The 25,385-nt window shown below is 43.5% G+C and overlaps 1 protein-coding gene across 8 annotated transcripts in view; it reads left to right on the top strand.

Moving 5' to 3' along the window:
* Positions 1-25,385, top strand: part of EPHA5 (EPH receptor A5) — a 180,446-nt gene that overhangs the window by 138,226 nt on the left and 16,835 nt on the right. For 6 of the 8 annotated variants that reach the window (XM_026847483.1, XM_026847482.1, XM_026847477.1 and 3 more), the window contains 7 exons: positions 8,019-8,084; positions 14,922-14,989; positions 16,410-16,535; positions 17,553-17,738; positions 22,113-22,174; positions 22,704-22,913; positions 24,778-24,927. In XM_026847483.1, the coding sequence (XP_026703284.1) occupies positions 8,019-8,084; positions 14,922-14,989; positions 16,410-16,535; positions 17,553-17,738; positions 22,113-22,174; positions 22,704-22,913; positions 24,778-24,927 (868 nt within the window). The remainder of the gene's footprint in view (positions 1-8,018; positions 8,085-14,921; positions 14,990-16,409; positions 16,536-17,552; positions 17,739-22,112; positions 22,175-22,703; positions 22,914-24,777; positions 24,928-25,385) is intronic. The other 2 variants (XM_026847481.1, XM_026847480.1) reach the window with 1 other exon arrangement.

Raw genomic sequence — 25,385 nt, 5'->3', positions numbered from 1 at the left:
GGAGTCTGGGGGGTGAATCACAGGTCGGGGGACATATATCCCTCTGTGGCTATAAGGAATCACAACTGTGTGGCAACTAGCAGCTCTTGGTCTTCACAGTCAATGGCAAGCACTTGGGACCCCTTTGGAGAGGACATGCCCTTGAAGGTCTCCTTTTTGCCACTACTCTCTCTGGTCTAAGCAAGCAGTTGCAAAGCCTGCACTATTTGTCAGCAATTCTTGTTAATTATGTCCTTCAGTCCTTTGCTTCTAGGATGTGCTTCCTTTTGGCTCTTTGTCTCTTGGCATGTTTATAAAAGCCCTTGTCCCCTTTAGCTAGAGTTCTATTACTGCCTCTGCTGCTGCCTTAATACTCCTACCTTATACTCACACCTCTCCTCAGGGCAGCTGCAGGTTCCTGGGAGCTACTCCACAGTGCCACACTAGACATATGGGGAGGGGGAGGCACAAGGAACTGAGCTCTTGGTCCATTTTTAGCTTTTCAACCCTTCCCCTAAATTGGGAAGAACCCAGTCCTTCATCTGGAGTTGATGGAGAAACCTCCAGCGCCAGGTTTTGGTCCATCATTAAAGAATTGGCTTCAGAACTACAGAACTTCTTAGCCACTTAGAGTTCCCCTGAATTTTAAAGCCCATGTGAGTGCGTTGGGTGACTCATGAGAACAGAAAAATAAAGCCCAGAAGCCCAGAAAGCTGACAGCCAATTTGAGATTAAAGCAAAACAAACAAACAAAAAAAATCTCCTGTTTAGAAGAAGCAGAGATGCCACTGAAACGTGTCACTCACACTGCTTTGTCTTGGATATGATTTTGAGACAATTCGTGGAGTCACTCTCCTGCTGTGACACTGCAGGGATGATAAATACATTCCAGGTCGTGGGATAATCCCTTTCTGAAGTTGTTAACCTGCTTCTGGAAGACGCCTTCCTCTATCTTTGGAGTGGTTATGTTGTTCTGGTGCCTAGTTCCAGGGGGTGAAATTTCCTTTCCTAATTCTTTCCCGTACTTGCTTTTAGAAAAACAGACGTTTTAAACTTCAGGAGTTGTGCCAGCTGGAATCACCACTGCTTTTCACACCGAGCAAGCTGTGCAAAGCCCAGGACCTGTCTTTTCTGCTAATGTAGGAGAGCAGGTATTGCCCAGTAGCAAAGCTAAGGAGAAAACTCCTCTTGCTCTGCAGCACTAAGGATGTAGCCTTGCCATCTCCTGCAAACAGGCTCCTCGTTGCTGTCTCCATGCTGCTCCCAGGCTTCCTGGGAGGCCCTGGACACATCAGAATTAGGATATTCCTCCCTAGGATGCTGTATGGCATCTGTCTGTGCATATCCTCTCAAGTGCTAGGCTGAAGCAAGCAGGGGCTTGAGAGCAGTCCTGCAGTGAGAAGGGGATGTCCTCCTGCTCTTGGCAGCTTGGAAAGTAGTGTCCCAGCCATAGAACTCAGGAGTTTGCTGGGCTCTGCAGGCTTTTTATTTTCCAATAGGTCCCCAGAGGCAGAAGTTTCTACACCTCTTGCCCTTTTTTTGCTTTCAAGTATCTGCAGTTTTCTCGCCACTTTTGAACAAATGTAAGCAAAAGCTTGGCATTTCCTGTTGGCAGCTGGCCCTAAACCAAAGTTCAGCTGAATGGTAGTCACGGTGGCATTTCCACATGCCAAAATCCATCTGTGGAAACGTGCTTTGTGTCTGAAGCTGGAGGTTCCTGGGAATTTGAAACTAAATGCACTTTGCCCTAAACAATTAAGCTGCATTTCAGAGCTGATTTACTTGCAGATGCTCCAGAAAACTCTTCCTGTAAATAATGCGTCCTCTGTCCAAGGTCATAAATAGCAAGCAAAATAGCTGATCACTTTTTTAAGTTATCCCACTCTTTGCATCAGGGACATATTAATAATATAACGATCGGGATTACAAATCAAAGAGATTCACTAAATCAGACTGTAGTTGTCTCAGCAAAAAAAGAGAAGGGGATTGCAAATCTATTATTAAACCAGCTACAAGCATTGAATTAAAGAATATGGAGTTGTTATTATCTTTGTTGTGTTAGGATTATGTGTTCTTCTTGAAAGCACAATGCATTTTACAGATAGAGTGAGACTGTAAATTTTGCTTTCCTAGCAATGCTTGAATTAGATGCCACTTGGCACTGTTGTTCCTGATTGAAGTATATATTAATCTAAAATCCTTACAGACTTTTGTTTTACAGTCTGTGTTGGACAATGCCAGGCACAAAGATCTCCGTGCTCCGTCTTACAAGGAGCAATAAGGTGCTGCAGTTGTTATTGTGGCATCAGCCCCTTTCCTTCTACAAACCGAGGTTAGAAGCCAGGTTTGCATCGCCTGGGACGGAGACCTGCTGATCCAGAGCAGTTCCCCCTCTTTTGTCCTTCAAACCAAGCCTTGTTTGCAAAACTGACGGGATCTTAGGGTGAGTGTTAAGAGACTGATGGTCTCTCTGTTCCCCGAAGCATTTGAGCTTTGTAGCGCTAAACAAAGGCATGGGCTTTTACAGAGTAAAACGAGGATGCTATTAGGTCTATGCTGTGCATTTTGCAAAAGCTGCTCAAAATAACTAAGTGTACTGTGCATCTGCATTTATAGCCAGCTACCCATTATGGATGACCTTTGCATCTCAGGTGATCTTCCAAAGAACCGGAGGGAGCTTTTTATAGAACTTTAAAAAAATACAGATTTGAAGCAACAAAAACCTGCCCCTAGCCCTGTGTTGTGCAAATATAGAAAGTCTCTTTCTGGCGAGGAACTAGCATTCAGGAGACAAAGCAAAGACAAATCTTGCCGCCTGGGTATTGGCAATTAGAGGCTTCTGCACCAGAGTATCCATCCTTGACCTGAGCTGATTCAGACTTTTAAATATCAGCCCCTGCGGTGGCAGAGGGCTACTTTCTGGACACAAATATGTGCATCTTGTTAAAAAGTGACTTTCAGGGAGTAGAGAGGGTGAAACGATTGTGGTGTATATCCTAGGTCCTGAGCCAGCATTTAGAATCTTCCATGTTGTGAAAGGTCAAAGTGGATGATTTTTTCCACAGCCCCTGCCCCCCCATCCTATTTTCCAAGATGTGTCAGGGCTTAAAATAGTTTGCTTTTTCAATATTTCCGTAGGAAATGGGAGAAGGTTTGTAGATAACATTTTTCATAAAGAGAATTTTTCCAGCATGAGTCACAATTGTTGTTAGTTGTTACTTTTTAAAGGACTTTTATCTCTTCATTCTTGCTTGCTCTTCCTTCTTCCTACAGGACGTTGTCTCCCGTGATTTATAGCCACTTTATGAATCTGCCTACTGCCAAATATTCCCCACGATTCACCTGACAAGCGGAGGGATTCTGTTGGAGAGGCTGTTGCTTTGCCAAGTCAAAATTCCTATCCACCAAGAGCAGGCAGGGTCTGGTTCTGCTTCTGTTTGGGTCAAGGCTTTTACTACCTTTGTCATGTTAACAGCCTTTTTGCTCTTTGGTGGTGCAATTTCCCAGAGAGACACATTAGGATCTCTCTCTCAAGAAAAAAAAAAAAAAAAAAGAAGGGCTCCAGTGAAAAAAAAGGTCTCCTGTCCATCCCTTCTGCACAGGGTGCTGCCTTCCCAGGGCCAGTGTGGAAATCTGTGGCCCATAGTCCCTATCGCTAGCATCCTGCCTAGATCAGCTTAGCAAATTTGGCTGCTGCAACACCTTTTTTCTTTTTTATTCTCAACACTTTTTGGCTTAGGACTTTTATGCAAACACACTGGGCTCTGTAAACCAGTCTCAGCTGCTGCAGTTTTGAGGAGGGTTTAGGGACCTAGGCTAATCTGCCTTCAGATGACTTTGGCCCAGACAGGAGGTGAAAGTTGACCAAATCTGTAATTAAACTCCAAGCCCATGAGGCATTGCCGTTGAAAGCATAATTTCTGAGACACTCTGGCAGCAGCCAGGGGAATGGGGCAGGAGGACCGTCATGAACAGATAAGCGATTCGTGTAAGCTGAACAGGTGAAATGGAAATATGGGGCAGTGCAGCAGTCAGTGATGAAAGCTCCTTGCTTTCATTCAGATGATGCATTTGATGGCACCGTGCAAGTCCCATTTCCACTTTGAGAAGGGAACTGGGCTGTCCTTCAAGCTGAAAATGGAGCCTGACTTCAGTGGTAGCAGCTCCAGGGTCCTGCTGAGCACTGGTGAAAGCCCCATGGGTTTGTAGTGTTTTAAAGTGAGGTTATACAGTGTTGTCTCTTGGCTGTAGAATAGACAGAGGATGAAGAAGAAAATCAGACTGTTATCCCTCTGCACTTCTGAATATGTGGATGTTTCACCTTGCTTTGAATGCTTGAAGTAGGAAGCATGACCTTTCCTGGAGGCACGCCATGTTGCGACACCTGGCCTCTTACCTAGAAAAAAGATTATCCTTACTTTCTTACAGCTTAGACATAACAAAGTATAATGCCAGAGGTCTTTCCAAGCGCAGTTCCTTTCCCTGGAAGAGCTGCTCTCCTTCCCCATAGTGATTGCGTAAGTATCATCTGCCTGGGCTTCTGCGTTCTTGGTTATTCTGGAACAGTGCAGAGGTGTGCTTTAATGTGTGAACTAGGTATGGCTCATCAGGAAGAGGAGGTGTGACTCCTTAAACATTCATGCAGTTCTGAGCAAAGTAGGAATATATTCCTAGCAGCTCACAGTGTGTAATGCTGCTCCTCTGATGTTTGAAGCAAGCACATTAACTCACAAGGTGCTAGGTGTAGTGCCGCCTCCTGATGGGGACATGCAGGAAGCAATCGTTGCCATCGCTCAAGGCTGCGTGAAGGATTAGAAAAATCTTCCCAGGCACCCTTCAAGTATTTCAGTCTCTAATTGCAAGACTCTGAAGAACATCCCATTAGAGAAGCTTATTAAAAGCAACAAACGAGGCTTTCATTTATCATGACTCCAAGTCTTCAACTTATAACTCTTAAAAGCCGCAGCTCTATACAGCAGAGCCTCTCTGAGATCTATCTAGCCACTAGAAATGTAGTTTAATTCCAAATGCTCTCTGGGTCATCTGCAGACTTGTGGTAAATTAATTACATTGATTGCAGGCACAGTTGTTAGGGCCTATCATAGATATACATTTCATTAACAAAGCATGTAGCCCAGGGTTTGAAACAATGCCAAGGGTGTTGATAAGTCCTCCTAGCATAGGTTTATTAAAGTTTGCTCTCTGGACAGCTGGGTTTGCAAACCACACAGGCATTGCAGGGTCACCTTTGCTAGAACTGGAGGAGTGTCAGCGTTGTGTGCCTGAGATAACCGAAAGTGGTAGAGCTGGTCTAGCCAAGAAGCGGAGCAGTGCCAACAGGCCATGTAAGTGCAGGAGGTGCTGCTGCAGCTCCAGGCTCCTCTATGTTGCCTCTGCCCATCTGCAGCCCTTTGCCTTGAAGCCAGGGCTCAAAGCAAAAGTCACACCTTGTTTCAAGCCAGCTTGGCTTTTGGAGACCTCAGTGCCCTGTTCTTTCCCAGCAAAGGGGATTTAAGGCTGCAGGTGTTTTCTCAATAACCTTCACGGTTATGTGGACATGTCACTTGTTAACCTGTAGCAGATAGGAGGGCTCCTGACCTCCTTCTGGAGCCAGGGGCAGCCTCCACAAGCTGCTCTTGTTGTCTTCTGGTTGATTCAGTGAGGCTGGAGGAGACTTTGCAGATAATTTTGATGTATGCAGTGCTCGGTTCAACTCTGACCGCTCCCCTATACAGGTCAGCTTGCTGGCTAAACATCTTAAAACCCCAGTGAGTTCCAGGCGTATTTCATTGAGCAGCGATCTCTTATCCTGCCACAGCATTTGATCTCATCTGGAATGCGTTTGCTTTCAGCAACTCTGCTTCTAGACTGAGAAAGCCCTGCATGGAGTGAGGAGATGGGGAAATTCTGCCCCTCCTAGAAGCCACCAGCACCCATATGTGGTGGCCATGAAGGCACAGTGGATCTGCTGGAGTTTAACATCCAGTTTTATCTGCCTCAAGATTTTTATAATCTGAAGTTTATCTGACAAATCAAGCCATCCTTTTAACACAAGTGGTAATAAATCTTCCTTTGTAATAAATCTTCCTTTGTCCTAACTGTTCAGGCCTAATAGTCCATTCACTTACCTATGCAAGTGCTCCTGGGACTGGAAAGTGAATTTTGTTGTCTGCTGAATCAGTGTAGTTTGTTTCTAAGAGCTTTAGATTTCCCCTAATGTTACACCTCAGAGTATTTTGATTGTAAATGCACAGTGTTATGTAATGGGTGTGCAGAAGTAAGGCTGCATTGAGGCCTATTTCCCTTGTACTTGAGCGTTTTTTTTTCCTCCCCATAAACGGAGCAGGTGAGATCTGAAGCATTCTGCATTCAGTGCAGGGAACTGATTTTGTCTCAGAGCAGCCCAGTTGCTGATGAAGCGCTCAAAGAGTTTTCTTTGTTTAAGAAAACAGCGAGCTCTTTCCATTTTTAAGAAGTGGTTGCTTTTTAGGTTAATTTAACTGTTGTTTCAAACTGTTGTTTAAAAAACTTTGCATGCAGAAGGGTGTAGGAAGGGCTGGTGGCATCAACTGTTACAAAATTCCCCCCGCCCTGAGTTGGGGGGAAAGAGCCCCCGAGCTAAAATGTAAGCTAAGTCTTCATAGCCATAGTGATGTTCTGAAGACATACCAGTTCCCTGCACTTAAATCCTGCAAAGTTAAACCAAGACCATGACAAAATTGACTCAAAATATATAATGCTTGTATCCCCTTCATGGGTTTTGGACCTCTGGTGCTAACTTGTATCAACATAAAGGTTTAGTGAAGGCTGAGCTGCTCCTTCGTATTAGTATGACTGCACAAGCTGGAGCATTATGAAAATACAAAATATTGTCAATTAAAGTAAAAAAATATGGGCTTCGTTGTTTAGAAAATGTTAGCAAGTTGTTTTGCTGATGCAAAAAGAGCTTAGAGAGACATTCTTCACCAGTTCTAATTTAAGTAAGCACATAATCCAGTATATAATTCTGTAAATCATTGCATGCCTGAAGTTATTTTGCATCATAATTTAAGGTGGTGCAGTTGCAGAATGTTAATTTTGTCTAAATAGGCTATTTTAATGTGTTTAGGCATTGTAAATTGTACTTTATAAAAATCTGGTGGGCATGGGGGTTTTTTTGTCAAGAACAATGTGTTATGATGATTTGAGAAGAAATGATGAGTGAGGTTTTTAGCTGACTTTAACCAGAGTATGTCTGAACCATTGGTCATCTGCTTGTATGTTGTACTGAAGATTTTCATGTTGTTTCTTCTGCAATATGTTCTTTTTCAGGATGAATTACCATAATAGATTTGGTAACAGAAAAATTACCCATGCAGGTTTTCTGAGACGGATAAAGGGCAATTACTGAGGTTGAAGCCAGCCTTGGGTTATGGACTGATGCTAGGCAAACCCGTGCTCTGGTTAGTCTGGAGTAATGGCTTGGCAGCCTTCAAAAGCAAGCTGTGGACACACGCAGTACCTCTCAACTCACTGTATTTTGAGTTTATATAGGTTGAATGCTCTCACACTACTCATAAGGTCCTGCCTCTGCAAATACATAATGTGCACTGATGCAAGGAGACCCAGAAAGGGTTGTGTTGGTTGAGTACATATATAAGGGTCTGAAAAAGCAGAGCTTGAATTCATCCAGTGCTTTGTTTTTTAAAGGAAATTGTAACTCTACCACACACACACTTGTGGAAAAAGTCACTTTGCCTGCTCCAAGGCAGGTGCTTAAGTTTAAGCACATGGGTGGCCCCATTAGTCCTAATGGTGGTACTCAAGTACGGGAAACACATAGTTAATTGTTTTGCAGGACCAGGATCTAGCTTGCTCCAAGGTGCTTTTTCCCCAACAGTAGCACATGCCATGAAATTCTTGCAGCTCAGGGTGTTAAGGTCCAAATAATAACTGAAATAAGAAGAAAGAAGTGCACATAAAAATGTTGAGAATGTTTTTGCACCATGACAGGGCGGTGGGATTATTCCTTATCCTGGGCCTTTTTGTTTGCTTTTCAGTTGCTGCGATCATGGCTGTGGGTGGGCTTCTTCTCTGCGTGCTGTTGCCTATCCGAGCCTAACATGGTCAGTGTTCCCACCCGTGCTGGCTCCTATTTCGTGTCCTCCCTTCATGTTTTCTGTGCACAGTCTGCCTTTCCCTCCCTTTCTTGTATTGGCCTGAAAATCACTTTCTCATTTGATCTCTGCACCCAGCTTGTCTATCTAAACAACTGAAAATCACGTGACCCAAAGTAGTGTGTCTCCAGCAAGAGCAGGAGTCTCAGGGGGAAAAAAACCCTCATATGTTATGCTGTGATCGATCCAGACACCGCACCAGCAATCTCATATGTCATAATAAAACATCACATATGCTGGACACTTCATCAAATTCTGCTTCTTGACACCAAAAGGGGCTGGGGGAGGTAATTTGCTCCCATAAATGAGGCAGAGGGTGGGCAAGAGTGGAAAGGTATTTAGTGGCATGTAATGTGCATGTCAGTGAAATGGACTGTATGTCATCGACATACATGTCAATGTATGACATACACAACAATGACATGATGCTGTTTGCCGGCGATATGCTCCAGCAGCTTTGGACATATCTCTGTGGGATTCAAGAGCTGCGTGTCCGTGCTGCATGCTGCCCCATTCTGCCACCATCTGGGCTGCCTCACCGGTGTCTGCTCTCTTGTAGTCTCCCCTCTAACTTTGCTAACTAATCAAAGGAAGGGTGATTTTAATTTCTGTTGGTTTGACTGGACGCGAGTTGAGTTGCTCCCTGAAGGGAATGTGTTTTAAGTCCCTGAATTGACTGTAATCTGTGCAGGCAGAGATCTTCCTGGGCCTCCTAGGAGAGTCATGAGATCACCATCCCCATCAGATAGTTGCTTGAGACCGTAGGAGCACTGAGATGTCCCACGTGCATTGTTAAACAGGGAAGGCCTTGCAACATAGCTGGGCAGGAGGTGTGAAAACTCTCTGCTGTGTTTTCTGGGGGCTGCTGTGTCTTTGCATGGTGATAGCTGGGTCATGGTGCAGTCCCTGGCTGTGGGGTACAGCAGTCACCAAGGTGGACTATTTTGGGGTCTTCTGGTGCTGTACTTTGGCTCTGACAGAGGCTTGAACGAAGGAGGAGTTTGCAAATGCAAATCTTAAAGGCCCTAAGGTGAAGGCTTTTTTCTTTTTCCTGTTGGAGCATTTTGAAGTCGATTTTCATGATTTTTGAGTTCTTAAGAGCAATGTTAGCAAGCAAGGATGCTCAGCTCAAAGTGTTTGGCTGCAAAATGTTTTTCTGGTACATGAGGTCATTCTGTGAGCCACTGATTTGGCAATGATTGTGCTAAAAGAAAATCTCCTGGTACTTCTGTTGTCTGTCATGCCTGTGCCACCAGTGCATGAGCAGTCCCTCACTGGGAGTCTCAGCAGGGCCCTCAACCAGAGAGTGGCAGCAGTGGGAATTACCTCTCAGAGGAGACCAGGAATAGGCTGGATGGCTATGAAAAAAAGACACGCATAGGGAAAACTTGGCTGACCTGGAACACACACTCTTCAAGTTTCCTCCTAAGCTGCAGAGACTAATGTGTCAGCAAGCTGTGAGAGGGAAATGGGAAAAGTGACTTCAAGGCACGGATGACGTCGGTTGTGCTATGGGAAGGCACGACAACCTCTTTAGAGAGATTTATGGAGATCCCTTCAGAGGGAGCTTCCTGCAAGAGGAGGAAACAGTATCTTGTTTAAATTATTTTTAATTGTTCTGGCAGTGGTTTAGAAAAGCAGGGAGTCATTCAGTGTGAAGGCAAGGGAAAGACTAAAGGCTAAAAATACCATCACTGGAATTGTGAAACTTCCTTTGTAAGGCATCCAAATTAATCAGAGGTTGAAGGCAGGGTTGCACTGTGTAGAGGGGGACAGCAGTGGCTGGGAAAGCAGCTGAGAAGACAGTGAATCTGCAGCCCTTAGGAAGGGAACCTGCCCTGATTCCTCTCAGACCAGTTGTCTACTGTATCTTTGAACTGAGATGAAGGTCTTTTAACTTGTCGTCTCAAGACCTTTTACCACTCTTTTGATCTCGTTCTCCAAATTACAGGACTCTGACAATAGATAGAGGAGTTGAATGAGTCAGATTCCCAGCCTGTGTGGGTTGTTCCAAGTTGCTCCAGGTGGAAGTTTGGTCCATGTCATTACAGACATCAAAAAAGCAGGGGGAAAGTGAACAGAAAAATGGGAAACAACCTGCAGTATAAAAGCTGTTTGTTTTACACAAGTACCTTGAGTATTCCCTGGTTTTGTGATACTTAATATATTCTAGGATTGCAAGCAGCAAAGCAAATGCTGAACATGGATCAGCGTCATTAGAGGTAGACCTTTGCCTCTGGCTCTCAGTATTGGTGGTGTTTATCCAGGATAAAACTGTTTGCTGAACAAGTTATTGTCTCCATACATGAGCTGAGGCAACAGGATCTTGGCCAGAGGGACAGATCTATGTTTGTTTGTTCCTCTGGGTGAAACGCAGTCTGCCCTGCAACAGCCATATTGCTTTAACATCTTGGAATAAGTAGTCTGAAATGAGCACTAACCCCTTATAAACAGCAACCTTTCGATCCTCACAAACCTCCTGTAAAATGACAGCTTGAGATGAGTTGGATGCATTCCTTAAGTTAATTTATTGTAAAAGAAGTGCTTCTGAGTGAAGGTCTCACCCCTGAAAAGCAAGTTGCATTTTGTTTCTATTTCAAAGAAGCACACAGAGTTCACTTATCTCATATTTAAGAGATTAAATACATGTATAAATCTCTGCAGGACTGTGACGGGAGATTGCATGCTGCTTCAGGGCACAAGCTGTTCTATGGTACTGACTACACCTAACAAGGTGAGGTCCTTTTCCTTATCGGGGATGCCTAAATGCTGCCCCCATGTGCATTTCCAGTAACGCCTTGGCTTGTGTGCTGAATTGCTTTGGCCTATGCCTACAAAAAAATTATATAAAGACTCCCACATCACTGCTAGGGCTTTGATGTCCAAGGTCCAGCTCCACAGTACCCTGGCTGTGTCCTGCCTGGGTTGTGACCAGAGTGGTGACTCCCAATAGGGAGACGGAAACTTCTTCGCTTGGGCATTCTGTGGTTTGGGGGGATGCCTCTGGTGACCGAGAGGCCCCACCCCAATCAGCAAGGGCACCCCAAAGCAGAGGGTCAGATGCAGGGTATCTCCATCAGTCCAGGGAGAGCAGGCATCTTCCTGCCTTGTTTCTGGAAGGATTTTTCTCCATGAATTGGCTTCTGCCATGCGAGGCAGCAGGCATTGGTTTCCCAGCTGGGTTCTTCATCTTTCTACCTGTCCGTTTTATATTTTATAAACCTATATAGGGATCATTTTACAACTTCACTTTTATAATCTGCCCCATAAATATTTTACGAGCTGCCTGCCAATCTGCAAGTAGTTTTTAAATAAGACATGATGCCTTAAGAATATTTAAAGTCTCACTTTTTTTTTTCCTCTGGTACTTTTATTGAAAAACACTGAGCTGTGCAAGGAGGACATCTGCTTTCTAGATACAGAAACTGGGACAAATCCACAACAGGAGTAAATGAGTTGAGATTCAGGTGTGCTGCTGAATTGCATTAACTCTTTGGCTGAGTGTCTCCAGCTCAGTGGGAGATGAAGCAAGCATCAGAATCTTTATGCTTTTGCTGTACGTGATATAGAAAAGATATAGGAAATCTATGGTTTGTACAATGACAATAAACTAGAGAATGAGTCTTCCATCAGGAGGCTTTTGACTTGCAGCTTTTCCAATAAATACTAAGAGCAAATGCACATGCAGAAATGGATTATTTCACAGACAAGTGGAAGCTTTTTCTTCCCCCCAAATATATTGCAGACCCACACTGTTTAGATACTTTTATCTGCCAGTAAGATTCACATAGTGAATCAGGACTATTAACCTGAAATAGCAGATTTTTATGGGATTTAGTTGGGGAAGACTGGATCAAAAATTGCTTGTGTGTTAGTTAAAGCATCTGAAGGGCAAGAAGGGAAGAAGTGTGGTTTAGCCCCAGTAAGCACGTACATGGCTTGTTTCTCTAAGTAGTTTAAGAAAGTGTGTGTGAAGGGCACAAGTGATTGCATCAGGCAGGTTTTGCAGCAAGCTCTGCTAGTAACACCCAACTGTTGCTTGACAGTTGAAGTCCACTAGCTGCCATTTCACTTCGGCATGTCTTGTTGAGGTGTGTTTTAAGGATGCTTTGGGGTTCCCAGAGCCTTATTTCATATGCTAATGTGACGTGCTGCTGTATGTGTTACGAGAGAGGGCAACAACTTGAGCTAATGGGTTTGCATTGACCCTATGAGTGTGTCCCTGGGCAGTGAAAAATGGACTGTTGTGCATCAAGGTGTGCTTGGATCACTGGACACAAGTGATGGCATGTTCCCCATTTCTCCCTCTTCCCTCTTTAAGGTTGAAGAATCGGGATATGTGGGTAGTAAAAGAAGGGGAAAAAAAGAAACTTAGAAAAGCTTATTTATAGGTGAAGTACTCCAAATCTGAGGAGGCGATGAGTTGAAAGCATTTCCTCTAAAAGGCAAACAGAAGAAATCTTGTGTATGTGCCTTTAATAGAAGGACGAATTGAAACATTCGTGTGTTTTTAAGAGGAAAATTGAGTTATATGCCTCAATCCAGAAGACGACTACTGTATAAAACTGATGTAACTTTTGACAACTTGTGGCAGAAAAAATTGGGGTTGCCAGAAGTGGGAATTGGTGCTCATATCTCTAGTGTATATACTTAAAGGGGGAGACAGTATGATGAAGAAGAAGAAGAATCCATTTTCACCCAGGGATTGTGAACACTAAACCACTCTTTGAATTGACCCTTACTCCCAGGGTCTCCACGTATACTTAGTGCTTAGTTTTTGAGTTAATCAGGCAGGACCCCATCTCAGGAAATGGCACTTCTGCTGCTAGAGCAAGGTGATGAGCAGCGACACATGGATAACTGAACTGTGTCTCTGTGCACCTCGTTGCTGCTGTCGTGAGCTTTGCATTCAGAGCATGATGGTCTCAGTTGGTCGCTGCTGATGAAATCTCACCCTGCATGGATGGCCTGACTGTTTATCCAGTGTGACCCATTTATCTCCCTGCCTGCATCCCTGGACAACCTGTCAGCCTCCCCCCTTGTCTTTTGCACCTTGTCTTGATTCATTTCCCTGTGCTTGCACAACCTTTGCACCTTTGCAGTCTGTTTTTTTCTCCTCTCCCCTTGGCACAGGTCTCCCCTTCTCCCCAGTGTAAGCTTGCGTGTCTGCTTCCCTTTCCCAGAGTAACCCTGGGAGCTCCTGTTGCCTTTCCCCTCCTTGACCAGCTCTGCTGTGACCAGTTCAGAGGTGGTGCAAGTGTCCCATTGTCAGGGCTTTTGTTTGTAATTGTGATTGTTTCAGAAATCCGGTGCCAAAATCCTATAGCCAAAAGGCTGCTTGGCCCCTTGCATCCAGGCAGACAGCAGTTCCCTGTAATAGGACTTCATGCTGAGGGCATGTTTCATGCAGATGCCTATTACTGCCTCCTCCTAATTGCAGTTTTGTTTCTGCTAATCATATGCTCCTCCTTGCTGTGAGCGATGCTGGAGTGCTTGTATCCCCCTATCTCAAAAAATCATGGGCAATGGAAGAGAAGACTCCAAGTTTCTCACCTTTAAGTGGCTTCTTGGTAACCTGAGGCTTTCTTTGACGCATGCCAAATAATGATCCCACAGCACACTGGCTGGCTTGCAGGTGTCTGTTGCAGGTTTTTCGTTCTACCCAACAGTCCCTCTGTCTCATGTCCATGCGGTTTGCTTTAAGGATGATCCAATTCCTGTATCCACTTATCACATCAGGTCTTTGGAAAGACTGGTATATATATATGTGCATCATACGTACCTCATCCTGTATTTTTAAATGTATATATATGTGTGTGTATATAGCAGTTCTCCTTGCCTATACAGTTACACTGTGGCTTCCTACGTGATCGTCTGAAGTAAAGCAGGTCTCAGAAATGCCACCACAGCAGCCAGTTAATGCTAACGCAATGTCACCTAGAGAACCAACAAGAAGAGTGGGGGAAGAGCAGCCAAAGACTAATAGGAGGATGTCATGGGGGAGATGCGACTCCCATATGGCTGTGGTTACAACTCTATGGTAGGATTCAGCAGGATCCTTGCACTGCCTGGTACTAACGTGGGAGTAAGGTAGATCAGGCAGTGACTGCGTGCCTTCTTCCATCTTTACTACTGCTGGGCAAAGGGGATTGCATGAATGGTAGCTCCCCTGTATAAAGACTGGAGATGTGCAGGAAACCCTATCAGAGGCAGGAATACATAGGAGACCCTTGAAGGCAATGAGGCAACAGGGTTTGTTTTTTTTAAAGCCGTTATTTTGCATGTGTATAAGGTGTTAATGTTTACATGAGGCTGTTTTCTAAAGTATCAAAATTTAAAGTTCCGTGCAAATGCCCAGTGGATGAAGAGGAGCATGCAATACATACAACATGGTGCCTGCAAAAGCTCTGCGGTCCAGGAGATCTTGCTTCAGCGATTCTGATGTTTCATCCCATTTCCCTTCCATTGTCTTCCTGTTCTTGCTTTTTTTTTCTTTTTTTCATCTTAATAACAGCTGAATTAGATGTATGGTAGAGTAGAGTTGTTCAGAAACATCTGTGGGATTTGGAAGCACAAGTCCAATTGAAAATCAGTGGGCCTTGGGCCCTGAATCCCATTAGGGAAATTGCAAATAGTTTGATGAGCTAAAACTGGGACAGCAGCAACACAGCCACTAGAGAGGTTGGATTCATTGCTGCTCCGGGTTTTTATGCTTTGTGTGATATGAAGTAAAGAGTGGGGTTCTGCAATAGCAAAGACAAAAACACTCTCTTTTTTTTTTTCTAGGCGATGTGGCTATAGCAAGGCTAAACAAGATCCAGAAGAAGAAAAGATGCATTTTCATAACGGCCACAGTGAGTAAAGATTGAACGTGTATATACGTGGTTTTGGCTCTCCTTGGTAATGAGAAATACAACAGAGAGGGTTTCTTTAAAAAGAAAATAATAGTCTGGCTTTGCTGGTAATTCACAAAATAATTGTTCTGTTATTCTATCAGTCCCCACCTGCCCCTGCTCTTAAGTCAGTGGAGAACTGAATATTTGAATGGTCCTTATACGTGCCCAGCTATTCACACCTGTGCATTTGCAGCAGATCTCTCTAGCAAGCCATTTTGTTCTGTTCCTGTCTTTGCTGTGTGACCCAAGGTGCTATTAATTTTGCCTTGTCAGCGTATAACGACTCTACATTTTTGTGGTTTGGATGTGTCAGTGCAGAATACCTGTTTGAAATCCTTGCTCTGTTCCAGCCAGCCATGAGGATCAGGCCCACAGCTACTCTGCCTTGGATGCCTCTGCAGAGGCGTGAGGAATAACACCTACTTTTTGCTCCTAGGAAGCTTTCAGAAATTCTGTTTTAATGTCCTTACATACAAAAAAACCTCTGTGGTGATGCTAGAAAGCACATCTCAGGGTTATTGTCAGTCCTTCTGTACATTCAAAGCCAGCATTTGAAAAGCCTTCCTTCATCAAGTGCTGTGGGATCTAGGGATGGATAACAGCGAGGTGTCTTTTGGGGTGGAAGAGGCAAACGCATCTTGAGTGAAAGTCAGATTTCCATTAGTGCTATGTAATGAAGGCAGCAGGAAGCAAATCAATTAAGAGCCACAGTGTAATGTAGCTGTCTTATTAGACTGATGAGCAGTTCTTCATGTGAGTAGCCTTAATGACTGTCAAAACAAACTTATAATATTCATAATGAAAATACTTTTTCCCCCTCTCAAGTCCTGGAGAAAAAGCCTGCTATTGATTATATTTATACTGGTACAACCCACAGTCTTTGTACTGCAAATATTCAGATCATTTAAATCTCAGTAACTCGATCTGAAATAATGTGGTCGATTGATTAGCTAATATGTGACTGGTAGGGCATAATTTATTTCAGGTCTCTATCAACCCCCATCCATCCAACTTGCTTTGCAGGTTGTTCCCTTAACATTTTGCTTTTTGTACTTTTTCTCCTGGCATACCCTTTCCAGATCCAGAAAGGGATCCTTTTGCACTAGACCCTGGAACAGCCTGTTATACAGCACGGAGAAGGATTTTTAGCTGCGCATTGTTCTAACTGAGCCCTATCGTGTGCTTTTTTAAATGCGATGAAGTTGCACATGTGTATAAACTAAATGTAATTTTCCAAGAACACTATTTATTTTTCCCATAGAAATAGGTTTCCCTGCTGCAGCGTTTTCCAGCAAAGCAGAGTGCAAGGGACAGGAGTGTGTATCGCCCGTCTTCTTTCATGCCATGTGCTGTTAACACTCTTAATTTGTGTTTGCAGTTAAGCTGCCTGGAGTGAGGACCTACATTGACCCCCACACCTATGAAGACCCTAATCAAGCTGTCCATGAGTTTGCTAAGGAAATTGAAGCTTCATGCATAACCATTGAAAGAGTTATTGGAGCTGGTATGATGATGCATTTCATGACCCTTAGCAGCCTGGAGGGTTGGCTTTCTTAACACAAGAGATCTGGGAAGGGCTATGAAATATTTGTGCTGTTAGGTACCCTGCAAGTGATGGGGAGTGTGTTCCAGCTGCAGTTAAGGACAAACCTGTCATTGTGGTTTTGAAATTAAGGGACTGAATTGAAAATTACAGAAAATGGTCATGTTTGGACCAAGCTAGGGGAAATGAGTCACTTAATTTTCAGGTTCTCTTCTACATTTTAATCTTTTTCTCCTCTCCCACTAAGGTGAGTCTCGAAGCAAAAATTAAGAATAAGAAGTCATCTGGGAGAGAAAAAAGCACAAACCAAAGTCCAATGCTTGTAATTTCCTTGGTTAAAAGAAGAAACTCCTATTTTCTTTCCAGTTAAGCTGTTTGTTTGGACTTGCATCCAACCTTAGGAATATTTTTTATCCTCTGAAGTTGTGTTTTCGGCAGTAATTTACTGTTCACCAGAAAAAAAGAAAAAAAAAATCCATTTGAGTTTCCTTTTAAAAAAGGTGGTCATAAAATTGGAAAGGGTTTATAGTCTATAAAAATATATGTTGCTGTGAAAGGCTAACAGCATTCCATCTATTTAACTTACCAAAGGAAGGTTAAGAAGCAAGTAGCTTGTGTTTTACAGCTATCTACGTAGGGCGATGATACAGGATGTGACAGCACTCTTTCATCTAGTAGATAAAAACATGAAATGAGGAAAAAGCCCCATAGAATATAGAGCATAGCTCTTTAAATATAGGGAAATTGCATTTTTCTTCCTAGTTTTCTTGTGCTTACGAATTACTTGGTTTGTGGTAGGCGAGGTATTTGAGATGGTGATCACTGTGAAATTCAGCTTCCCACATCCATGAATGCAGGACAGCCATGCCTGCTTTTGATCAGCTATCTATAGGGGCTGGGCTGCACACTGTAGACGGATGCATGCCGTGCATTCCTTCAATATGCTGTGATCCCATTCTTTACGATTTTTCTCTGAAGGTGAATTTGGGGAAGTCTGCAGTGGGCGGTTGAAGCTTCAGGGAAAGCGTGAGTTTCCAGTGGCTATCAAAACCCTGAAGGTGGGCTACACAGAGAAGCAGAGGCGAGATTTCTTGGGAGAAGCAAGTATCATGGGGCAGTTTGACCACCCCAACATCATCCACCTGGAAGGCGTCGTCACAAAAAGTAGGTACAAGTTGCTGCAGACTGCTAGCCTTGAACTCTGGCTTCTGGGAGAGTTGGTTAGGGAAGGAAGACTTGGGTAACTCGCATTTTGACATTTCATAATTTCTCAAAAAACAGTGAATCCACTTGCCTGAAATGTCACACTTTGTAGGTCCAATCAGGAACAGGTTCCCCAGCAATCTCTTGTGCCCAAAAGATTTCAGCATTCTCCCAGCTAGAATGGATAGATAATGGCTAAAATTATAAAAAATGTTAACTCCCTCTGTAAACCTTGCCTCACGTAGGCATAATATGCAGGGGCTAAGAGAAAACCCCTCTTCAGAGGCCCAAAATTAAATGAGACAGAAATAGGAGATGATATGCCTGGCCAGCCTCAGGCAGTGGGCGGGTGATGAAGAGGGCAGTAAACCTGGGATGTAATGCTGGTGAAGTGTTTTGCCTGACTTCTGGCTTGCAAGTAATTTAGCAGCACCTCCGCTTGCAAAATGCAAGAGCATTTTTAACACAACAACGCCAAGCCACCCTCTAAGTTTTTCGAGAAGGCTCACTTCTTATTCCTGCCTTTATTTGTTTACTTTTGAAACCACATGAGCCTCAGGGTGAGCAAAGATATGCCAAGAAGTGGGAAGCAATTTCCCTGGCAAGGGAAACAGGGAGGATTTTGCTACCAAGAGTCTGAAAAAAAACCCCAACCCACAACCCCCAATGATTTCCAGCCATCATATTTTGAGAAACCACTGAAACAAAGCCCACAGGAGGGTAGCACAGAGCCTTGTGATCACTCACACGGGATGTGAGCAAGGACAGAAGTTGGAAGTTTTGCTTTCCAGAAGCAGGGAAGAATGGGAGTGTAGCTGAAGACGCCAGGACTGTGTAAAACCACAATTAATGCAAGCTCCCTCTGGGATCTGCTAGTGATGCCCGTGGTAATAGTTGCCCCTCAAGATAGCATAGAGATTATGAGAGGGATTGAGGGCTTGGGAAAAATGTGAAATGACTGGCAAAACATCCCAGCATGAGAGTTATTGAGGTCTTGACTGCTCAGATAGCAAAATAACCTTCCATAACTTTCCCAGCCCAGTTCTCCAAAGATAAAGGCAGAGGAAGGGACAGCACATCTGAATGTGCCCAGCCCAAGCCTGTCTGGCTATTGATGCTGTACTCAGGCTGTGGAAAAGGTGCAGAGGTGTTGTTACACTTCCATTTTAAAGCCTTGGAGGATCTATATTATTTGCATCAAGGATTTTTTTTGTTGAAAACAACTTCTCCTTTAAGATATATTTTTAGTGTTTCAGAAGTTTTTGATAGCTGAAGAAGCACCAGCCTCACAGGAGTTTCATCCTTCTTGTCTTCATGATTGGTAATGTCAGAGTTTAGCTACTACCATTCAAATGCTGACGTTTGGGGCCATGTGGCTGCTGTCAGTACCATTTGTCATTCATCAGAGGCAGTGTCTCCAAAATAGTTCTTTTTCAGAGCTGCAGTAGAGAGGGTACAGAGATGCTAGCTGGTTGTCCTGTTCATATCCTTATAACCTACTCAAAATCAATGCTATTTTGCAATCCACGGCCTTTACTTGCATTTTTCCTTGAAATTGCATTTCTTAAAACTTTTAAGAAGAGGAAAAGATAACCAAGATAGGTTTCTCCCAAAAGTTGAATAAATATCAAAATCTCTCAGGGTCACCTTGTGTAGCCCTTAATACATAGAAGCTCCCACTTCTAGCTCTGCAGCGATGTGTGGGATATTGGGCAGGAAGTGAGTGACAATTATGCATCCATAAAAGCTGCTGCTGACATGGGGATGAGTCCTTCTGGCTGCCAGAGCCTCAAGGTATGGGTGGGAATCCCACTTTTAGAGAGGATATGTCTCCCTAGCAAGCTGCCTTTTATATAAAGTGGCTACTCCAAAGGCTGTGGAAATGCCAGGAGCTTTGCTTCTAAATTGGACTTGGAGTGACTGGAGTTTGATACAGGGAGGTACATGCACCCTGAGCTCCTCATTAGCTCAATGCTTGTTTACTGCACTCAGAAGTTTTTCCATCAGGCATCTGGAGCATCTTCCCAGCTTTTTTCTTTTATTTTAAATGGACCAAAACAACCCTTATGAATCCCAAACTACACTGCGATCTCAAAATACTGTTAACTTCTTTTTCCCTCCAGTGTTTTAGTCACTTCCCTATCGTAGATTCAGATCTTTAGGGTAAAATGTCTTTGCTGCATCCTGATTTACTTCAGAAGTAAATTAAGTTAAATTGAATTAGGCCATTTTTAATTTTGAATGAGAATATCAGCACAGGGGCTTAATACCATTTAACTAATCTAGTTCAAATGCACACCTTAGTTAATTTGGTTTAATTGTCTTCATTGTCCCCGTGCAGACAACCCCTTAGCTATTTCTGTTTTACAAAGGTAATGATAGTCCTGTTTTCATTCACATCCCCTTTGGTTGCACTGATGGTGTGCACATTGCATTAGTACATTCAGAAGAATGACATCTCCCGACATTTTGTGTCTCCGTAAAGCCAGCGGGAGGGAGCACTGCTGACAGGGAGAATCAGCCCAGTGCTTTAGAAGGGCCAATGTTTACTTTTAATTTACTTTGTTTAAAGTTACTCTATTCGTGTCTTTATTTCCATGCTCTTGGATACGGGGCTAATTTATTCCATGATTACTGTCAACCTGCATCAGTCAGATAATGAAACATAACTGCCAGAAATCTTATTTTCTTTTCTCTAATGGCAACCAAAGACGAGAGTCTGAAGGAGGTCCCCCAGGGTGATGGCGTAACGAGACATCCGTCTCTGCTGCAACACTGCCTTGAAGTGTCAGAGATAAGGGACCCCATGCTACAGTTAGGGGTTTAGTGTTTAAAAACAAAAAATTAAAAAAGAAATTGAGATATACCTGGGATTTTCCTTCACTGCATAGCCACTATTGTGTTTGCTAACCTATAGCAGCATCACCTGAGATCTCTTCTCCCTCCTGCATGCAGTCCATGTTGTGCATAGACAGACAGCTGTCATCCTTGAAGATGAGACCCATTATTTTATTCAGGGCTCAATGATATTTTTCCTGGCCCCGAGGTGTCTTTCTCATATCAAAGATAATACTTTTGGCAAGATTTGAGCTCAAGCAGTAGCTATGATATTAACTTAAAAGAACTGAAGCAGTGCAGTTCCCTCATGCTGCAAAGGTAGTATCTGCACAACAATGAGTGTTTTGATTGACAAGTTCACAATTATCTTTATTATGTAGATAATTAAGCAGTAAATTAGGCAAATATTTAAGGTAATGGGAAAGTGGGAAGATTAAGATCAATCTAAGTGGTAGAACATGTGCTGATTTTTTAGGAGCATTTACCTTCATGTGCATGTTATGACACACAGCAGCTCTCGTTGATCATTTGTATGAAAGACATTTATAATGCACTTTACAAATAATTGACAGCTCCTCTTTTGTCTGTGCTTCATGCTAGCTAATGGAAATTGATTTAAATAAAAAATAATTTACATGTTCTTATAAGATTTCATTGAATTTACAAGGACTGGAGCACACCACATTAATTATTGCTATGTCATTGTGGCAAGCTAGCGAGAAATTAGATATAAAAACCAAGCAAAAACTATATATAATTACCATTAAAATGACTCGGGCATGAAAATTAATCAAATGGATTTGGAAAAACATTATTATTCCTGTCAACAATAGGAGACCAGGTCTTTTGTTAAGAACTTTTATTTTGATTTCTACTCGCACTCATTCCATACTTCACTCGCTTTTGTTCTGCAGCCTAAATATGCCTTTTCTTACTTCCAGATGTGTTTACAAGTGTAGTCACATGGAATTCCTTGAATTACAAGGGATATAATCCCATCCTTGCCTGGTCTTGGTTTTGGTGGCTACCAAGCTCAGATAGATACTTCAGATCATCCTAGTTGCTCTTGTTGGGCTTCCATTGTTACTTCATAGAGTTGAAACTGTAGGGAAGAGCACAAAGATGTTGCTGTGTGCAGTTTAGCCTCTTCAAATTTTCAGCTTGTTCACAGAGATGAGAAGGTTGTCTGTAGGTTGTCTGGGTTCAGCTTGCAACCTCTTCCTCAAACATTATCTAAACACTCTAGGGCTTGGTACCCCACCCGTAATACGGGATTACTTTTTCACACACACCCCCTCCTTGATTTCTCTATTTCTACATTAATTCTGGCAAAAACTCTTGTCATCCTGCTGGGACAGCAGTGTCTTGATGTAGATTTACTGTTACATGGCTGTATATTCACATACATGGCTGTATATTCAGATGCAGTATGAAAAGACTTTATTACTGTTCATGTTTTTTAAATAAATTGCTAACGAACTGATGCACTTTTTCCAGGCAAACCAGTAATGATAGTGACTGAATACATGGAGAATGGTTCTCTGGATACATTTTTAAAGGTAACACTTGGATCCCTTTTCCAGAGGGACCTTGGTTTGGGTGAGAGATTTTCCATGAAATGTGAGAGCTAGAGAAGGGACAATAAGGGAAGTGGTTAGAAATGTGGTATGGCAACATGGGGTAGAGCCCCTACCCCCACATATTCACATGTGGACCTCTGCGGTAGGATTTCCGTGCAGCTTGGTGCCATTCAGTTGGCTGACTTGGAGATGGCCCACTCCGGTGCCTTTATACACGTAACTACATGTGTTCACTCCCAGTCGCGGTCTCTTTTATCAGTCACCAGTGGAAATAGCTTGCTCCTTGATCTCCAGTTAAAAGAACTACATTTCCTTAGCTTTTTCTCTAGAGATCCTAATCCAAACAGTGAAACTTTGAAAACCTTCATGGTCAGAGCATGAGAGTAATGAATTATTAATTTCCCTGGTTTTCTTCCCTGGAGACTTGCCTTTGCATTTTTATTCATGCACACGCAATGCTGAGGGTGCAGAGACTCTCAACCGATCAAATGTCTCCTTCCTTTTGTAGAAGAACGATGGGCAGTTCACGGTCATTCAGCTGGTTGGGATGCTGCGAGGCATCGCATCAGGAATGAAGTACCTGTCTGACATGGGTTACGTACACAGAGATCTGGCTGCCAGGAATATCCTAATCAACAGCAATTTAGTCTGCAAGGTGTCAGACTTCGGCCTCTCCAGGGTCCTAGAAGATGACCCTGAAGCAGCGTACACAACCAGGGTGAGTTATAAGGATACCAAACTGATTGAGCTCAAGAAAAATGTATTCCCTGCCACATTTTGGTGTTCAGGCTCTCTAGCAAAGAGGTTTCTACAAATCCAGAGCCTTTAAAACTGTGCGTGAGAGTTTGGCTAGGTGTTACCAGTTAATCGTTATCAGATTAACTTTGCAAATGCCTGTAGTTTTGTAGTGGGGATGGCCAAATAAGGCAGAACTTAACTAATAACTTTTAAGTTCATGTTGGGCACCTGCAAACTGCAAAGGTGACATGCTCCTAGCTCTATTCTGTCGTATTTGGTGAACACCAAAGGTAGGAAAGAGCAAGAGCAAGTTCTTTGCTTAGGCACCCGTGCAGAGATGGAAGCCATGGTCTTCTGGACAATTTGACACTTTTAAACCATTGGTAAGCCTGCAATGCCCATTGCAAATGACACACATTGCCCGCAATGTTACCCTGTTGAGGGTAATTTCCCCCAACCTGAGAAAGAGCTGCTCCAGCCTTAGTGCCCAGTGCTTTTCCATCCTTGATCCATCCTTTCAGGGCATCAGCCCACCCACTCCAGTGCAAGGCCATGTGGCCCCAGCGCTGCAGAGAGGGGATGGACAGGACCCATTCTCAGCAGTGCAGGCTTGGACAGAGCCTCTGATATTCATGTCAGTGATTGGCACACCTGGGTGTGTCTGGTTAGTGTGTTTTTCCAAGAGTATTGTTTTATGGGTGGTGGAAACTCTCTGGGTCACGTTCCCAGTTCCTGCAGAGATCTGGGAAAGGCCTGTCAGCTCTTGGCAGTCATGGCCACACAATGGGACTTGGTGCATGGCTGGACCAGAGTCTCCCTGCAGGCTGGAGGGCTCTCGGCCAGCCCTGCTGCGGCTACAATGTGTTGCCATGTGCTAATTGGCACTGCTGAGAATCTGGCCCCTCATTTAAGGAATGCGCTGATAAGCCTGTGAATAAATAATTATTGGAAGAAGGGACTTTTTATAATTTTCTTTGAAAATGTGTTCCAAATTCTGCCTTTTTCCAATAACAAACACTGTTAGGGGACATTCAGGGAGACCTTCCAATATTTAGCTCAACACTGAGAGGAGAAAGGGACTTCACAGAAAAATGTATTTTGATATAAATCAAGGGAGACAGCTCTTTAAACCCAATGAGAAAAGTATTCCTTGATACAAACTCCCCTTTCCCTCCCCTCTTCCTTCTCAGAGCTGGTCTGAAGTTTGATTTCTAAAATGGCAGAAAGGGGAAAAGGAAAGAGCAAAGCACATTTGACAGCTGTGGCATCCTTTTCAGTCCCACAGCAGAGGCCAAGCAGGCTGGTCTTTGCACACACACATTTCTGTGCCCGCTACGCAGATGTCTCTGCAGGATCAGGACCGCATTAAAAAAAAAAAAAAAAAAAAAAAAAAAAAAAAAAAAAAAAAGAAAAGAAAAAAAGGGCATTACTTCCGCAGCAATTTGCATGAAGCCCTCGTTAGATCAAAGTCTTCCTTGGCTTCAGAGCTGTCTGTTCCTCCCCCACTCGCTCTCAGAAACGGAGGAACTGTATTCCCCTACCAACCCGTGCAACATAATTGAGATGTTGATCCTATACATGTCCCAGCATTCAAACAGCATTCAAACAACAAACCTTCAGGACAGCCAATTAGTAGGCAGCCTACAAATGCTTATGGGCTGAGATAATGTGGAAAGGGGCCCCATGCTGTCAAACAGATTTACTTTAAAATTCGATGTCTCTTTCCAGAGAGAAAACCACATCCCTCAGTGCTCTAAGAAGTGCTGTTTCATCCTTTTTTGCGTGTCCTCCTCTGCAATCTGGTTTTTGTTTTTGTTTTTTTTTATCTTATCTTTTCCTTCTAGGGGGGGAAGATCCCCATCCGATGGACGGCACCTGAAGCGATCTCCTTCCGCAAATTCACGTCAGCCAGTGATGTCTGGAGTTACGGCATTGTGATGTGGGAGGTGATGTTCTACGGCGAGAGGCCTTACTGGGAAATGACAAACCAAGATGTAAGCACGTGTGAGAGCTGCCGCATGATGGGACTTTGAGGGCTTGGTGTTCATTCTGCAATCAGAGAGGCAGGATGGGGACAAGAAGAGGAGAGCCACTGTAAAAATGGCTTCGCTCCCTCATTTTGCCAGACAAAAACAAGCCCCTCGTTTAATGCTCTTTTTTTGTAGCAGCAGCCCAGAACAGGCTGTGCACAGAGGGAAATGTGTCTGCTTCCCCCAGCAGACCACTGGAGCTTCACTAATGCTGTTAGAGCTGGAGCCTGTCCCTCCTCTGCTTAATGACAGAGGTCTGCCAGGGGATAGATGCTGATAAACTGGCATCATTTCAATTGTATGTTCAAACCCCTACTGACACATAAAGCAGAAATGCAAGAAGAGTCATGGTAAGGGCTTTGTTTCCCTGCACAAAAGCTGGGTGATTTGATCTACTGACAGCAGTCCAGAGAGCTGCGTCT

Source organism: Athene cunicularia, assembly GCF_003259725.1.
Source record: "Athene cunicularia isolate RWA chromosome 4 unlocalized genomic scaffold, athCun1 chr4_part2, whole genome shotgun sequence".
Lineage (NCBI taxonomy): Eukaryota > Metazoa > Chordata > Aves > Strigiformes > Strigidae > Athene > Athene cunicularia.
Note: the sequence above shows the minus strand (reverse complement) of the source record. Positions and strands in the feature narration are given on the sequence as shown.